Raw genomic sequence first — 19,132 nt, forward strand, 5'->3', positions numbered from 1 at the left:
GTATTGTTGAAAAACACTGAAGAAAATTCTGCAGTTATGCTTTTGCAGTTTCATTTTGTCTGGATAGATAGCCACATTTATTAAAATCACACTTCTTACAAGAAAAATTAAAAAGTGTCTTACACTGCACTTTTTCTTAATTAAAAAAACTCAATCTGACAAGAAAAAAATCAAAATATACATTATTCCCATTGAAAATTATAGTATATATCAGACATTGTCATTAATATGCCCTTTTACTAGAATTGCAATGATATTACTTGGGTTATAAAGGAAATATCCCTGGCTTTGTTTGGGGTTTTCTTAGGAAAATTACAGTTATTTAAGCCTTTCTCAATGAAAAACACAACTGTACTTTTTTTCTTTAAGCAGATGGGAAAAGTAAGATATCATCAGTTATTCAAAGATGTCCATATGGAAAATGAAAACATATTGATGAGATTTTTCATCCAAAGAAGGCAAAGTAGCAGAAAAATCAATAATGTGCTGGCTAGAGCCTCTCTTACATGAGATGTAAGAAATTCAGTTGTAAGCACGACCTTATACCAGGCAAGTGTAGGCACTGGTTAAAACAGGCAGCCTGAGTGCAGTGTGTGTGATTTAAATCCAGCCACATGAACTCCTCATCCTAATCTCACTTTATCTTCCCTGGAGAGAAATGGTTAATTTTAGGGCTTAATTCATCTGACCTATTTGCGATGTCTGCTTCACAACAAGATGAATTGTAGCCTTGAGTAGATCATGTCAAGTGTGAAGGGAGCGTGGAGTGATTAGCTCAGGAATAGACGTCGGCATTCAATCCGTTTTTCCAGCCTCTCATGATGGAGGCTCTCTTACAGAAGGACAGAGCTGCAGGAGGACTCTGGCTGTGGGGCTGGAGCTTCAGCACCCAGCACCTGCAGTGCCTGATGCTCCAGGTGAGCTCAGGGGATCTCAGATACATTCCCACATGTCTACTACTGTATTTCCACAAGTCATCTTGGGACCAATAAAACAACGTTTTTGAAGGAGAGAGCTTTATGAGAAAACTTGCAGCTCAGTGTTCATTTCTACTCTAGTGTGGCTATCTGCTTCACTGGAAGGATCATAAAACACTTGGACTAGAAGGAGGGAGCACACAGGCATTCAACAGCCTTGCCAGAAGTAGAATAAACATTTCTTGATTTGAGGGGATGAAGTTTCAAATGTCCTCCTTTGAGTGACCACATTATGGAAAGAATATCAGTTTTGTTTGTCAATGTTATTTCCTGTTCTCGAGTTGCTTAATATGCTCTCATTTTTGCAACATAGCTCATAGGGAAAAGAATTCTCGATGTAGTGGGTCTCCTCTTTCTTTACATCAGAAATCTGCTCTTTTGAGAAAGCTAAAGCCCCAACAAACATGCAGGGGCTGAAAGTGCCTAGCTAAACATTTCAGCAGGTTAAGGCAAAAAAGGGGTTTTGTCTGTAAGGAAGGTTTGCATGTTTCCTGTTTCAGGCCAGCTGAACACACTGCTGTGAAAAAGGGGTTTTTACTAAAGCTTTTAACTTTTTTTTCTTTGAAAACCAGATTTTCAGCCTTTCCAGCACATTTTAGGGGTAAAGAGCTTCTTTCTTCTCTGAACAGGTTAGGTAACTTTTGTTAGCCACATTTTTTTCCCAAGTAATTATGCTTTAGGGGCCCTGTGTTACATTTTTTTTCTTCCTGGAATTGCTTTTAGAGCAACTGGAAGCACTGGTGAATGGGGTTACTTGGTGCTTTGCCTTCTCTGTTCTTCCCTCAAATGCTTATACTTCACTTAAATGCTGCCTATTTGTCTGTTGCCATAGAAAACCTTATATGCTGTCATGTGTTGGACTTTTTGCCTAACACTGAATTTATTTTGCTGTGTGGAAAGTGCTAGTAAGAAAATATTGTAGTTGTTTAACTTGTATGGAATAGCTGAAAGACTATTTGTAGTAAGTATAAGTAAGATAGTGTATTTGAACTAGGTAGGACAAAAAAAAAGGGGATGAGAAATGGAAGTGCAAATGAAACTGCCTATTTTTATTAATTTTTTCTTCTTTTGTCATCCTCTTGTGGTATTATGGAGATCCCCGGCCAGATGGCTACTGGCTATAATCTGTGTGTGGATTCACAGGATTTTAACTCCTCTGTTGGTTTCCCATCTGTCATAAACTCAGAAGCTGCAATCCAGAGACTGACATGAATGTCAGTGTCTTCTTTAGCACACCAAAACCATTATGGCTTGAAGGCTGCAGCAAGAGCATGAATGAAGACAGGACAGTGTCTGGTTTAACAACCATGCTGGTAGACTAGACAGTAAAATTTCTTGCAGTTGGTTTGATGTAATGATTTAAGTTAGTTTGACGACTGTGGTGGCAGCAGTGTCCAACAAACACTACCTTAAAAGTCTCCTCAAAAGGAATTTTTTTCTGTTGTTGGAACTCAGCAAAGACTGTAAACCCACAGTTAATTTCAGTAGGAAATCTCATGTCTAAACAGACTGTTTGCAACAGAAAAAAGGTGCTAAAAGTCAGAATCTCTCAGCACTGGTGGAACAGATGTGAAGCATTTAAAAACAATACCTTTTTTGTCTTTCTTCAGTTTAAAATGACCAGTTCAGTGTCCTGTACATTTTCCTTCAGCATGTCATCACTTGGATGAACACATTCTGTTTCTATTAATGAAGGTGAAAACAGTGAAAAACATCTTAGGTTTCATGGTATAGGGTAGAATAAGGCATTGGTCACTTTGTGGTCACCCACCGGGGCCTCAGCGTCACTGAAACAAAGAAACCTTGCTCCTCAATGTAAAAGAAGTTCTCATAGTCTTGCTTTATGTCTTGTCACACTCAAAGAACAAAATGAAAAAAATAAATTAAATCTCTAGGAAACAGGCATGAACAAGGGAGGAATAGGGGCTGAGAACACTCTAGAAACCATTTTAGAAAGAATTTTAGCGCGTAAGTGTATCAAAGAGAAGCAGCCATATAAGCCTGTAAGGAAATCATTACTATTATGAAGTCCTCCCAGATTTAAACTTGGTGTTCTTCATTAATGGATTTGATTTCCATGACAAGAAAAGTTACACCCCTGCGAGAAAATAACCACTTTCCTAAGGAGTAGCTGTCTGAAATCAAGGAATCTGGTGATCCAGCTTCAAAAACCCTGTCAGGAGCAAATTACCCTCTCCATTTCCACTTTGTATTCAGTCCTGTAGGACAGGGAACAGCTTAAGAGGATGATGAAGTGTTAGACTGCGTTTCAGATGGTTTCTAGTGCTTGGTGAAGTAGTACCAAGTTAAATGCCTCATTCAGCATCAGGCATTGCAACTGGAGTCATTCCAGGCAGGTGCTCCAGCAGCACAGTGGGCTCCAGGTCTTCCACCTAGGTTGAAAGAACCCCACATGATGAAATAAGATATTGATTGGAAAGATTGTCAGAACTCCAGTATTTTTATTTCCTGCAGAATAGTGTATTGTAAACCCAAATTGCAAGTCAACAGGTTTGGCCTTTGTGATAACACCATAATATTATTATAGTCTTGTAGTTCATTTTCTTTGCGTTACACAGAAATGATTTTCACAGAAATCACAACAGGAGGCTGTATTTCATGAATGACATTTTCTGAAATTTAGGAGGAGCTAATTGAAGGATTAGTTAGTTTTTCTGGGCTTTTACTTCTGTTGGTAGCCACAGGGATGGCACACTATTCAGTTATGTCCTGCACATCTAGGAATTTCCCCCACCCAGTAGGGCTAAGTCTCAGTGTCAGAGCTCCTTATCATTACTCTGCATTCAGGTTAAAGGCGTAAAACAAAACTCCAGCCAAATGCTGGCAGTAGTGAAAACTGAAATAATCTGAAAAATGAAGTCCTAGTTTTGCTGACAAAATTATTAATCCCATGTTTCAGTGTCCAAAGGAAATGGCTGAGAACAGAACAGTATGGTCCTGTTGCCTTTAATAAACCTCAGCCCTAGATAATGATAGAGCAGGAAGAACTCTTGAGTGTTCAGGAAGTAACATCCTCCCCAAAGGGCCTTTGTAATCTGCTCTGTGTCGTTGACATCACCATCATCAGTGCTTGAAGAAATAGGTTTCAGATGCACTCGCCAGAGGAGAAAGCATCAGTCTGCAAGTGGAAAGGGCTGTAGTCCCAGAGCGGCACAGGGCTCTTTGTAGCTCCTGCATATGCCATGGACATGCATATGAATAGCAAGCCACTGGTCAAAGTATTAATTTTACCAAAGAAGCGGTACAGAAGAGATATAACATGCAAGAATCAGGCTGATGTGAAATGGACTTTCAGGAAAAGAATGTGTAATTCCATTCACCTGCAAATGGTCCTTGAGAAGCCTCGAGAAGAATTCTCTGCATTAAAAAATAAAGACAAGTAAGTTGGCTCCAGTTAAGAAAAGATGAGAAGTGAGAGTTGGGAGCATCTGAAAGTTATAGGTAATAGAAAATACATAAAAAGCGGTCACACTAGAACTCCCAACAAGGTCTTTGAAACAGCTCAACAAATTTGAGACTGCAGTCTGAGATTACAGTGTTGGAAAAAACTCTGTTCCAGAAAAATCCATTTCCCAACCTCTGCCACCCGATGGGCCCTACCAAGAGCTGATTATAAAGTTAAGTGGTATATTTCCCCCTGCCTCTTTTAAAGAGCATATAGGAAGGACATACCAACCTGAAACGGTAGGTTGAGGTTTTTTTTGGTATCACCTATTACCAGGTTTGCTGAGAAACTGGTGTTATCTGTAATGGCAATATACTTCCGTCATCTGCTCTGATCTTTGGAAGATGTTTGTTTGAGTAATGTTTTGACTTTTAAGGTTTCTCTTTATAAAACTTACGGTTTTGAAACTTATTTTCTTCATTTTTTCCATTTGTTAACTTTTGCAGCAAAGATGAAAAGAAAAGGATCATGATTATACTCAGCTGTTTTCCACTTCAGGATTTGTTTAGTTATGAATGCAGTTGTTTTTAACTGTACATTGGTTTTCATGAAAACTGCTGTTCTCACATGTCTGTAAATTGTCCTTTAGGCAAGCTTTGTCCTTGTCTAGACATGAACGTTGTGGGGGGAGAGCTGAGGCAATCTCAAGTAAGAAAGTACAAACTTAATAAATTACCTGGTTTTGAGTTTAAAAAAAAAAAAAAAAAAAAAAAAAAAGTCCTTAGACATGGATAGGGATTAAAGCCTCACTAGAAAGTGGTGATGGAGATAGTTTGGGGCAGGATGAGGGGAAAGCTGTGTAGGAATGCATGTAATTAGTGAGTTTGGGTACTGCCTATGAAGAAGAGAACATATGCTCCAAATATACTTCAGATTGTACTTTGAAGCCAGATGTTTGTGCCCAACCTAGGAAATGCATTCTCTAAAAAGCATAGAAGAGAAAGCTAAGCAAGGTGAGCACTGGAGGAAAGGCTTCCATTTCCACAATGCATTGTTCTTTCTCGTGGTGAATTGTCCCATGGCTGGGAGGGCATTTCATGAAACTTTCAGGTCCATTATTTCTCATATTCACCTTGAATTTCAGAAGCAGGATCTAAAGCTCAGATTTTACAATTTGATCCTCTCCCTGCCTGAAAGTTTCTTTTGATTAATGCTGTAGAAGCCTGTAAGCTTTGGCAGTGTTTTTCTTAGGCTCATCTTACCTGCATTACAGATCAATGTGTTTTAACACTTTAAGTTCTGAGTGTATTTCTGAAAGTTTCCAAGGGTAAACTCAGGTGTATTGGCCTTGAAGGAGCTTTAGTTTGGAAACCTTAGCTGGTTCAGAATTGTGCTTGTTTTCTTTATATAGTATCAGCTTTCCCAGAGATGACTGTTGACAGGAGAAAGTCTCCTCTGAGCTAATGTTGCTGTGGCCGGATCGCTGGAGAAAAGTGGTCATGCCTGCATAATACGCCCACTTTTAAAATAATTCAATATCTGAGCAGTTTTAGAAGTTCTGTAGCCGTGCTTTTATTTATAGAGAGGGAGAGGCCAAAAAGACGAGCTTTGAAAGGAGTAAGTTTAGGCAGACTTTGTTTTTGTTAAGGAGCAACAAAAATTGATTCAGCTGTCTTTTGTCAATAAAAATGCAGCCTGGTAGAGGAATAGGTGTTACAAACATCTAAGGTTTAGGTCCTGTTGCTACCTCTAGAATCACAATTTGTAGTTTAAAGATAGTGTCAGTTGTGTGTAGTTCAGAGAAAGAGAAAAAACCTAGGATTTGGAATCTCACATTAAATTGGAAAAAAGTCAACATCAGCTGTGTGTTATACCATATAGCTTACATAATCTGCAGTGAATTTATCTTTTTCATGATTTAGTACTTTTCCATACATTCATAATTCTTTGACCTGGAAAATGTATCTCTCTTTCTCACTGTTTAGTGTGAAACTGACCTTATGCAGAATTACATTCCCTGCTAATATACCATGAAAAATCATTTATTTATGTATGTCATCATACCTTATTTATTATACCTTACTTACTGACAGAGAAATTGACTGCATCAGTTCAGTTTAGGCTTACAGAACAACCAAGCTCCTTATTTTTCAGAGCAGAAAGGAAGATGATGATCAAAAGCTTGCTTTCAGAGAAGGAACTACTCTTCTCATTTATATTTCTTAGCATTTTCTAAGATGTCTTCCACCTATCACTTTTTATTAGAGAGAATTGCAGAATCAAAGTGGCATCTATTTATCATCGAAACCAAAATTCCAGCCTTCATCATCAGCCTTCTTTGGCCATGATTTTTTCTGTTTTATGACCAAGTGAGCATTGGAGCCTGTCAGGATGCATAGCTGCATTAATCATCTCTGCTCACTACAGCCAAGTGAGAGGACAGGAAGCATCTATTTACTAAGGGCTTGTCTACATGGGGAAATAGCCTAGACTGCTCATTAGGAGTTAACTCCTTCCATGGATTCTCCTTGAGCATCTTTCAGTGGTTTAGCTTCAGGCTGCTTTGGAAAATATGGGATTTGGTAGTGGGTGGAAAAGCCTGTCTTAGTGAGCAGTGTGGGTTCAGAACAGGATCCTATCTCCACGTGTCATTTAATCTTCTGTAACTGACCCTCTTCCTGCTCTTAGTCCATGGCAAATGGAAGGTAAAACATGTTAGTTGAAGCCTCTCTCATCAAGGCAGGTGTGTGTGGCTTGCTTGTGTCCATGTGCCTGTGCATTTGTACAGGGAAGCCCAGAGTGCTGCTGACATCAACTCGGGTGCAAGCATTATTTTTGATAACTCCCCAAACAAACAAGTCTGATGAGAGCTCATTATTTTTCATGATAAAGGACAAAAAGTGTGTAGGATGATCTTTTTACACCTTGTATGAACCATGTATTATTTAGTGATGTTGAAGTTACTCGTGTTGGACCTTCTTTTGTATAGAAATTTCCTTTGCCCCAAGATGAGTAATCTTCAGGATGAACAGCTTTACACCTATTTAATATTGGTCTAGTACATCATCCTGAAAATAAGAGGCTTTGTTACTATGGAAGTTGAAGTTTATCTTAATGAGAAACTTGCATAATTTTGCAAGAACTGTGTTTTTAAAGCAACTTGCACTAGTGCAAGCTCCATTGTGGAAACTATTTAGCATAACTTAATTTATTAATCAAGTTTTATCCAAATCAAACAAAACTGGTTTTTTAACTGAAATTATGTTCAGAAGTTTGATAAATGTATTAACAGTGTATGCATTTTCAGTTGTCATATAAAATAGGAGTAGAATAGAAAAGAATATTTCAGTCGTAAGAGTCCTACAGTAATCATTGAGTCCAACTGCCTGACCACTTCAGGACTGACCAAAAGTTAAAGCATGTTATTATTATAATATCAAGGGAAAATGCCAAATGCCTCTTTAACACTTAAGAGGCTTGAGGCATGCACCACTTCTCTAGGAAGCCTGTTCTAGTGTTTGACCACCGTGCAGGTAAAGAAATGCTTCCTAATGTCCAATCTAAACTTCCCAAGAGCTGCTTTGAAACAAAAATTTCTCAGTAAAACAGGAACTGTTGTGTGGTTCTTGTTGTTCCTATGTAACTTAATTTTATTACTGGCTATAAAAACTAACTCTCTGTGCATTGAATACAAACTAAAAGTTGAAATATTAAGGAAAACACTGCTTATTTTAGAAGATCAGTGTGGAACCTTTTCTTAACACAGATCCATAGCAAAAAATATGTTATGAGCTTCAGCTTACCTAGGCACAGTACTGAGAGTAAAACATGATGACCAAAACATTACCAAAAAAGTAATTTGAAAGAAGCTGAACTACATTGCTGGTTACAGAGAGCTTTGGCTCTTTGCTTTCAGCTCTTTCAACTACATTACTTTCTTTGGCAGCTGTACTCTTCTCTTTTCCAAACTTGCATTGCTAGATAAAGTTTAATTCAGTGATTTCTGCCAGACAGGAACAAAGGATAGTTTCTTTCAAATATTAGGATGGGATTTGCTGTTGTCTGTGAAATTGCAGACTGGGATTGGCTGTAGAGGCAACAGAATGCATTTTAGTCCTGTACATATATTTGTATTTGATAGCCAACAAGACCACTTCGACAGCCTTTGTTTGGCTATTATTCAGTCTTTCTCAGCATCTTGTGTTGATGCTTCATATCAGATTTTCTTATACACTGTTTGCACTTACACTTTTAGAAATTCTCTTCTGGGATTGCACCTCAACATTTGTGTCAAGATCTCTCTAACAGGACGAGTTGATTAAACAAGAAAGTTCAAGTTTGGCTCCAAAAGAAAAATAAAGAGTTCTACCATTTGTATACGGATGATTCAAAATGTCTGAGCTTAACATTCAACTGCTGTGTGCCTTAGCCTTAGTGAAGGTCACTTACTTAATCATTATGAATGGAATACAATACAAATGAAATAAATGCAGTATCGGGGATTAAAACAGACCTTGCACATATGTGTAGTAAAAGTATTCTTGGGGCCTTTAATTCATTAATGTCCTTGGCTCAGGTTTCTACAGTGGCTCACTGCCATCTTGAAATGGTATAGGGTAAAAGCAAAAGCTTCCATGTATTCTGTGTACAGGAGTTGGGAAAAAATTAAATAGCAGAGAGGATGAAGGAAAACATTACAGTTTTATATTCATGCAGTCCTGTTGGGTGTTTGTATTGCACTTCAGGGGGCTATGCAAAACCTTTCTCAAAAAGTTGCATGACATCGAGGTTACAAACCTTGCAGCTGGGAAATGCAAAAGGTGGAGCTGCACAGATCAGGAGGGTTATTGCTCTTACACATGGGAAATATTTAGGATAATTATGCTAATAAACTTTCCTCTTTTGAATAGACAGTGTAGACCTTAAGCTAACAGTGAAATGAAAAGATTTTCATTAGGAATGACACGCATTCAACATCCAAAAATCTGTATTTTAATAACTTCCAAAATGACAGCATTACAGCAGCCTGAACTAATCTCCTAATTAAAAAAAAAAAAAAAAAAGCCAACACAAACCCACACTGAAGAATTCAGTAACTTTTATTAATTTAAAGTCTAATTTTCTGAGTTTAGTTTAATTAACAAAGAAATTTTGCCTATTTCAGCCACAAGCCTTTGTTACATCTTTCAGTTTCACTAACATCACTCAACACATTCCCAAATTTTTCATTGTGAGGATGTGGCAATCAGACAGCAGTTGAAAGTTTACTCCAAAACCCTGGAAAGTCAGCAGAAAGGCATTTGTTGATTTTAGTGGATTGGGATTAAGTCCAAAATAAATATCTAGTATACCAAACCACTTGCTTATTCTTCAACATCTGAAAATTACTTTGTATGCAAAATCTGTATTTCTGATAACCTTCAGGCTTACAAAAGAGAGTCTCCTGCTACCAGGTGCCCAGCAAATCCTTGGTTATGCCTATAATTTTGCACACTCATGAAGACAAATAAATGGTAAGCATAATATGGAATTTCTCCTATGAAAAGCTTTGTTTTCACCCTAGCAGCTTCTCCCCACGTTTTTGGAAGCTATGGAAGGCAGACATGAAATTAAACTTTCTCTTGTTTTTGCCCCTTGCATGACCTGTGCTTGCTTCTCAGTCAAGACATTTTCACCTGTACCTTTCCTATGTAAAAATAGAATAATTGCCACTTTTAATCACAATTGTTGTAGGAGGGGAAGACTAAGAGTTCACACACCCACTATACCGGTGATGAAAGATATGATTTAACAGCAGTTTAAATTCTAAACTAAATTTTAAGCTTGCAGAAGTTCACAGTACCATGAAGATCTGTATAAAGTCCAGGGACCCAAACTCGACATCAATTTGCAAATCTGGATTTTAATGGTAGACTCCTATTTAGTACAAGAACAAAGCTAGACATTTGGAACTCTTTCTACTGCTGCTATATACAGTTTTATACTTACTATAAAAAGTTACACTTTCAGAAACACCAGACCCCAGATTATAAAGTACTTATAAATGTGAAATTGAGTCTGTGTTTAAGTTCTCAAACCACCGAAACTAAGCATGAAAGCCACAAAAACTAGGACTGAGCCTAGCTTCTTCCTGCTGTTGAGACTAAAGTCTTTTACTGTGTATTGTGGAAGAAACATTATCAAGTGCCAGGGCTGTGAGGCCAAAAGGCAGCAGCCAGTAGCTGAGCAGTGGCAAGGATCAGCTCCTTAAACCTTCTTTCCATTGCAATTAAGTGCGCACAGAGTCCCAGCCAAATGGTGGCTGATAGCAGGGATGGAGTTTAACCTGTCTGACTTTGCACTGGAAGGGCTGAGCACCACAGGTAGGCTCACTTACAGTGAGGTACAAACACAAGATTTAACAAGCTACTTGTCAACTCTTAATTAGCAGCTCCCATCAGAGCAGCAGCACCCAACTGCAGCGCCGTCTGCTGCAGTGCAAAGTCCATATTATTAGTTAAGTTTTCAGAAGCATCATACTTTCTTGGATGATGGTGTTTTAACAGCTAAGACACGGCAAGATTTGACTACCTTTGAGTTTTTTCTGTGTGTAGGAGGAGCTTCTAGCTCAACTTAGTACTTGATAGTATCTGCTAAATTGGATGCAAGCAGCATGTCAGGAGGTTCCTTGGGCTAAATTCCTTGACGTGGTGCAAGGTGATTTTTGTTTATTTTGACTTGCACTTCAGATTTGCATATCCACCACTGTTGCAGCTGACAGCTGTACAGCATTTGGTTCAGCCAAGTGTGTGCTAATGACTGGTAGCCTTGTTGTTTTGACAGTGTCCCCCTTGCCACTGCTGTGCCACTGCTGCCATGGCAGTGAGGCTGCGCTGGGGGCCTGAGGAAGATAAGCCATGCCGTGTGTGTTATCTTGTGGATTCACAAGATAAAGCACAGGTTATTGAACCTGCCTGTGAGAAGTGTGGGTAGCATTTGGCTCTTGAGGAAAGCTGCACACAGTAAAATAGTATACTTTTCAAAATGTGTTTGGGACATTAAAGAGGGATTCAAAATACGAAGTACAGTAAAACCATACTTGGAGTGTGTGAGGAAAAGGTAGAGAGTTGAAAACTGAGAACATAAATAGTTTGCTTTGGGCCCTGTGTGAGTGAGGGTATGATGGAAGTGTGTGAGCTGCTGCATCAGCCACACAAAACTTTCTCTGTTAGGAGGATATTTCTTACATTCTGCAGGTCTTGTGGATGCCTACAAAACCTGAGACAGATCCTGCTGATATAAATTCCTAGATTTTCAGTCATCTGTGTTTGTCAACTTTTCTCTCAGAAGCTGTGTCCTACCATAAACTTGCGAACAAAAACAGAAGTGGCATGGAGGAAATAATTTTGTATGGACAGGGCATAACATAGCTAAATAGACATAGTGCCCAGCAAATCATACAAAGGAAATGAATGTTTACTTCAACTTTTAGTTTTTGTTTCCAGGATTTTTAGATGAATGTTATGCCAAAAGCGGAGGATGAGTAACATTTTCAAGCATTTATCTGTAAATGTACAATCCAGTATTGTGGTTTTAAAGAGTCTGGACTTCAAACTTCTTTACAAGACTGCATGGGTGAATCAGCCTCTTTTGATATTTAACCTCTGAGCCATAGATTTGTACACGTACTCACACACACTGCATGTTAATGCTTGTTCTCTCCTCTGTGTGTGTGTGAACCCACACATGAGCAAACAATCATGAGTGATAAATACAGATTTAAGACTCTAATGTGTCTGCTGTTAAAATGTAAACTACTATTTGCATGAATAAATTGTTCCTGTGGAGACGCTGGGAGGATTTTCTGTTGCTTGGAAGTAGCACTCAAAGGCATTGTATGAACTATTAACAGTTGGATACAAGTTCCCTTTAAAATATTGTAATAATGTGGAAAACTGCTTATATTTTTGCAGGAGTACAGGGAGTAGACTGTTGTGGTTAGTTTTACCATAGAGGAAGAGTGACTGCAATGAACAGCAAGAAATATGCCACAATCTTTTAATCTTTTTCTGTAACGTAAAAAGACTCTATATTTTTTTTCTACACCATGCAATTAAAAGATTAAAATAACACAAAAGTAGTCTGGGCTTTTGGAAAAAGAAACCCCTATTTTTGTATTTTTTGCAGTATGGTGTGTTATAACTGCTATTTCAGTAGTAGAGTGTCAACTCTTGAGTTTAACAAAAGTGCCCTTAAATAGTAAACTGAAGTTATGAAAGTGAAGGGTATATTCTTTGAAGGTAGAACCCTGCTAGAATTATTGTATCTTGAATTAAAAAAAAAAAAAAAAGGGAAATAGGTGTGATTGCTGTGTCCCATGTGTGCCCCTACCACTGTTATTTCCAGACAAACACAGGGGAAGAGCCGTGGCCCTGCATGTATGTGCAGCAGTGGGAGCAGGGGCCAGCCAGCAGGGAGCCATTTGGGGGACCACCCACATGGGTAGTGTTTTGGGGGGTAACTTCTGGCCCAGAGATGTGACATCCTTGCAGCATTCAGGGATGGAGGTGCATGACTGTCCTGAGGGTTGAGTTAGCCGTAGCCCAGGGCACAGCCTGGGCATGCTTCAAGTCAACACAGCACAATAAGGACGGGGCAAGGGGCTGGTCAGAGAGTTTGTTCTGAAAGCACCTTACAAAGGGAATGGTGATCCCATAGAGCCCTTGTCACCCTGCAGCCACAGGGCTTCAGGAACTCGTGGTTACAGTGCTCTTTACTCTCCCTCTCCCTCCCTCTAACATAGGTTTCTTCTCCTACCCTGGAGAAGTGGGAATTCCTTATCCCCAAAGGCCAGCCTTCCCTTTGGCTGCATGGGTCCATGCAGAGGTGGCAGGTGGCTTCTCCAGGACCCTGAGCTGTGCTGGGGCTCTCAGGCACAGAAATCATGGAGGTGTGAGAGAAAACCCCACCTTCCCCTGTGCCGGGTGCGATGCTCACACGACAGCCGTATGCTGGGCTGCCAGCAGTAGTGGCTATTTTTAAAGGAGTTGGGATTACTAAATAAACTGAGAACTGGTCTGTTGTTTCACACTGCTATCAGGGTGAAGAAGGATGGGCGCTTGCTCCTCATATGGGGATGTGATGCTGTGCAAGAGATCCCGTGTCCGGCTTGCTCATTGTCATATCGTCTGACAGTTTTCTTTTCTAGTAGAGAGTTTGTAGAGAGCTGGAATAAAAAGAATGATCTTTCAGTCATGTCTGTGTTAGTAAAGAGAGCTGGAATAAGAAGAATGATCTTTCGGTCATATGTGTGTTAGTAAAGAAGTTATATACTAGAACACTAGGTCCGTAAAGATTGTCACTTTTTGTGCTAAGAGATATTATTTTTGTGCTTTATATCTCTTTAAAATTAAATTCTACAAGTATTTGAATGTTTCTCTTACAAATTAGCAGGGTTTTTCTTTTAACTTGCAACGGCCTCATGTTTTGTGAAGTGAATGCAGAGGAGCTCACAGGGATGCAGTGTCTTTTCCTGCTGTTCCCAATGGAGACTTACTTTCTCTGAACCATTATCAGGCGATGCTATCTACTGCTGTCACTCTTAGTTGTATGTCTGTCACATTGCCTCTTATCCTTCCTTCAAAACTCTATTCTTGGCCTTTTCTTTCTGGGGGATCCCTCTAGTTGCCCTTGCTTTAAACCCCAGAGAGAGAAAATTTCTAAAGCTGAAATGTGGGATCGATGTGTGCTCACACCACATCTTCTCATGTGCTGCTCTGTTCTGCCCTTCCCTGATATCTCCTGCAGGCAGGAATGCCTCATGGACCTGGGCATGTACATACCAGTTCACATTGTCAGCCTTTTTTCCTTATTTCTTTTCTTTAAATGGGCTACATAACATAAAGTACAATGATGTTGAATCATTTCTAATCCTTAATAATGGAATGTTGCTGTTCATTTCATTGCACCTGTAAAGTTAGTGAGTGTCGCTGAGCTTTTATCACATCTAAAACTTGAGAGCCCTCTTTGCTAAGTACCTGTAGGTCCTATAGACTTAAAAATTACATTGCTGTAACTGATGAAATACTCAAATCTATCTCATTTTTCTGAATTTGAGAGCAGGGACACTTTTAGTACTTAAATTCCCATCTTTAACATTGCACAGATGGTGAAATGTTTTTGCATTTTTTATATTATTTTGGGTTACTGAAGTTAATATTCTGCTAGCTACAAATATCCGCGTGCATACCACAGGGTTCATTCCAAGGACAGAGCTCTAAAATAAATTATAGACCTTGGTAGCACTCATAAATCAGTCATTTTTTCATTGAGAAAGTGGTGGCAATGGAAGAAAGTTATTTAGTGATCAAAATGCATCGTTAAGCTTTTAAAAAGGGATTCGGTGCCTGTAGTGGAGCTGTAGGCGATTTATGGCTTATCTGTACTCATTGCCTCCAGCTTTTGGAAAATTTGTAAACAAAGCCAGATGCTCATTATGTTCCTGTTCAGGGTTGGTTAGATGGGTAAATGCCATCAGAAGCACTTTGGTCCTGTTGGGTTTTAGCATGTTACAGAAAATGGAACTGCTCCAAAATATTTTTTTAAGTATTTATCATCTATGGAAATATACTTCTAGTTTCTCCTCATAGAATGGACTTTTTAAAAATAGTAAATGATAAAGAACATGAACATAATACTCCAAGAACTGTGTTTTATATTAAACTGTGGGTTCAGCTTTTTCTCTGTGTCAGAATTTGTAATTACCCCATATAATGCATTCAAGTACCACTCACCCTTTTTAAGGGCTTCAGGCAATGCAGAAGGCTCTGGCAGCTTCAGGTTGGGGTAGTTTTGCATTTTTAAATATAGGGAACTGAGATATGAACTAAATTTGTTATTGATTTCATATATTTTACTGCTTGCCTTTTGCCTTCTATTTAGATTGCATGATGTGAAAAGGCTTCTTGTAAACTACTTTTTTTTCACTTTTTACTGCTCTTTAAGCACTAGAAAACATGTTGTTATATACAAATCGAATGGCTATGCAGCAATACGTTTTTCCTTGTAATCGTATTTAATGTAATTTATTTTATACTTGGTTAACTTTTTTTTTTTTTTTTTTAATTTATTATCTGCAGCTGAGCAGGTACACAGGTCATGGCACGCCTAACAAAGAGACGACAGGCAGACACAAAGGCTATCCAGCATCTTTGGGCAGCTATTGAAATAATCCGGAACCAGAAGCAAATCGCCAACATTGACCGTATTACAAAGTAAGTGACCTGCTCCAAAAAAAGTCTGGGTGAGGGGGAAGGTTGGTATTATTAAAAGCTCTTGGAGACAGAGATAATAAACATCGTGAGAGACTGTGAAACAGTTACATGCAATTCTATGTTACTAATTAATTGGTTAATTATATATAAAACCCCAAATTTACTAAACTGAGCACCTGAAGATCCAAAAGTGAGGTTTAATTCATTGAATTGAGATATTACCCTGTGTTTGTTTTGGATAAGCATCTTTAGGAAATACGTAACATTTCTAGTACTTTAATTGAATTTACCATTTTGGAGTTGATAGCTTGGTCAAGAAGTAGATATAACAGTTAAGGAGAAAAGAACAATAAAATCTGTAAATAATGTATTTCTTTAGGAAAATGTGGGAGGCTACTGTAGGGCTTTTCCAGAAACCAAAGAGAATTGAGGTGTTAGGTTGTTCAAATATATCAGAAGCCATATTTGCTGAGATGTGCATAAGATGCTATTAAAGAAGACATGAGGTGATTACCACCTTTGATTAATACTGTTAAAATATTCATCAAGGTGTATTAGGTGCTGGATACACAAAGAAATATATATTCTTTGTTCTGTGGAGCTTGCACTGTGTAGAAAGGTCTACAATATTACTTGTAGCAGCCACTGTAATAAAAACAGAGGGCTTTGTGCCTCTCTCTGCTTTGTCTGCATTTCCAGGCTGACATGTACGTCACATTTGTCAAAGTAATCAATATGAATAATTTAAAAGAACTAAAGTAACCAGCTGGCAACTCTTCAGTTGCCAGAACCAATGTGAACTGATAATGAAGCCAGAGACCACTAACGGGGTGAGTTATAAACAGTGCAGGTGACTAAAGGAGTGAAAATCATTATAACATGTCCATGACAAGGGTCCACTGACAGAGTTTGGAAGTTCTGGGGTGGAAGTGACAGGCGAAACTGGCTCCATAAGTGGAAGAAGTGTAACAGTTCAGGTTCTCCAAACATAATGAACAGTGAAGTACAGGAAGAAAGATGATGTCCCAAATGAATTAATGTGCACCTAGCTTCTACAAGAAGAAAAAATGGACCATCGAACTCTGGAAAAGCACCTTTCCAGAGTTAGGGAATTCCAAGAGGGTTTGGAAGGAGATTGCATTTTAGGGAATTTCACTTCAGAGGTTGCAGTGGAGTTTTAGAATGCATTAAAGCATATATATTTTTTCATCATGTCTCCAAGGAAACAAGTGGGTAAACTAATGCTATACACTTTCCATTTTAACATTTCAAATTACTTGCTCTAGGCTACATATTAGCTGAGTTTGTTAGCTGTTTGTGCTCTTTTTAGATGTAATAAAGGGAGACAGGCATGTCTAGCTGGGAATTCATCCCACTCTTATGAGAGATGCCTAGTTTAAGATAGTGGGAATAACATTTAGCTGGGTAAAGTTAGGTCAGACAAAACATTACAAACAAGGCTGAGAAAACAAATAATCAGATACTAGAAAAACAAGTACTGCTCTTGGTAACTGATGGGTAGTTTGATGTTTTATAAAAGTCTAGATCCAGATTGTATGACTCATTTCCAATCAGAAGAAAAATAAGTGACTAGACAGAAATGCAAGAAGCCTCAGTACTTTGAGAAAGATGAACAAGGTGCTAGCAGTGAAGAGTGATCTAAAAAGTGCTTGGGCATTGTAAATTCACCTCATGCACATCAGTGATAAGAGTGATGAACACTGATGTAGTTTCTATTATGTGACATTCCTAAGGAGATAACTTTTGACAAGGAAATGATAAAGACCTTTGAATTGCTGTATGGTACTAGTGGTTGATGAAGAAACACAGATGACATAGTAAATGACTATGCATAATACATAATATTCAAAATAAAGTTCCAAAATTAGCATGGCATCAGAATATCTCTTCTGATGAAAACTGAGCAGCTAATATATTCTTCCAGGCACAAAATCATTTGGTCAGGTCAACTGCAATTTCTTAAAAGATCAATCAGTGTCTGGGCATATAGGCAAACATATAAATACAGAGAATTTTCAAAACCAGTGGTCAAAATTGAAAATTATGAGCATGTGTACATAGTTGGAGCTAAAAGGAAGATTTTAATATTTGTATTAGTAACATTTTTCAGAACTGCTAATACCTCTTGGGATTGACAGAAAGTAATAATGACAGTGACATTATGGAAGCATGTCATATTCCTGAGTAAGAATACATAAAAACAGTAAGATAATTTTTTTTTTTAATAAATCCACGTGTAATGTAAGTAGCAGTCTTCCTATGTGTCATATAGTGGATGACAAATGGGTACTTTTGGAGAACTTCAGATGTTGAAAAGATGATTCATGATTTGCTTTTTGAATGGATTTTCTTTTCTCCTTGTTTAAGAATTCGTTTGCTGCTAGAGATAAGTTGTCCTGTGTATTTTGTGACCTGTTAGTCTAAACACCTTGGTAGTAAATTGCTATGAAGAACTGTTGCTTTCTTCATTAGATGGTTTGTTGCATTTAAGCAAATCTGTTTGTTGGCTTTTCTCCTAATGTGCATTCAGCATGGTTGTCTCTCTCTTCTTTATATATTCTTGTTTATTTAATTTAATTCTTACTTTTCTTAGTCTTCTGGTGCTGAGTAGAGGACACTGTAGATCTCAAGGAACATTTACATTTGATGACCTGGGAGGAAATGTTCATAATATAAAAAGAGGATTCATTGTTTGTAGATTATGAACAGTTTCAACCCAATATGCAAAACAATTCTGTATAACACATGCAAGTATGCAAATTGTTATCTGAGCGCTTTAAGTATAATTGATAGAAGACTACTTGGGTAAAGGATGACTTCCAGAAGGTACTGTCAATGGAGAGTAGATAAGAAAAATCTACAGAACTAGGCATGTATTTTCTGTAGAGAACATAAGAGTAGGAGGATGGTGTAGGAGGAGTCTAGAGCACTAGAAAGTACTTCTGATATTATCAGGAAAAACCTATAAGGAAAAGAGGCCCTTTAATTAAAAGTAGACTAGATCAAGTATGCTTTGCTTTTTAAATTTGTGAGGGAGAAAGGCAAGAACAGAAAAATGTGTAATTAGAAGTGATTGAAAACTGTCTTACATCAAGGGAAGAGTCACTTGGAAAATTTGAATATGCAAGTTAGAGCCTTTACGAAATTAATTAGTAAGCTTTTTGAACTTCTGGCAATTTTTTTAGAAAAGTCACTGCATGCAGAGAAGTAGTGAGAAACACAAGGAAGGTGTCTGTTTTGTAAAGAATTAAAAACATGGTTGTAAAAATGGCAAGAATATGACAGAGTTAATTGGAATATTATATAAATACTTAAGGCATTGGTAGGGAAGAGACTACACTGCGCAGACTCAACATCTTGGAAACAAAAACCTCAACAAATTATCATATGAAAGGGATTCTGCAGTTTTACTTACTTTCTGTGAGGGTACATTATAGTTGGAAATGTGCTTTCCATGGGTTGGAGAGAAGCATTCT

General features: G+C 38.1%; 1 protein-coding gene across 5 annotated transcripts in view; it reads left to right on the forward strand.

Moving 5' to 3' along the window:
• Positions 1-19,132, forward strand: part of ZMYND11 (zinc finger MYND-type containing 11) — a 104,013-nt gene that overhangs the window by 28,768 nt on the left and 56,113 nt on the right. For all 5 annotated transcript variants that reach the window (XM_083854771.1, XM_083854767.1, XM_083854770.1 and 2 more), the window contains exon 2: positions 15,501-15,635. In XM_083854771.1, coding sequence (XP_083710897.1) covers positions 15,520-15,635 — 116 coding nt within the window. In that variant the 5' untranslated portion in view covers positions 15,501-15,519. The remainder of the gene's footprint in view (positions 1-15,500; positions 15,636-19,132) is intronic.

This window comes from Zosterops lateralis (assembly GCF_965231275.1).
Source record: "Zosterops lateralis genome assembly, chromosome: 1".
NCBI classification, from domain to species: Eukaryota; Metazoa; Chordata; class Aves; order Passeriformes; family Zosteropidae; genus Zosterops; species Zosterops lateralis.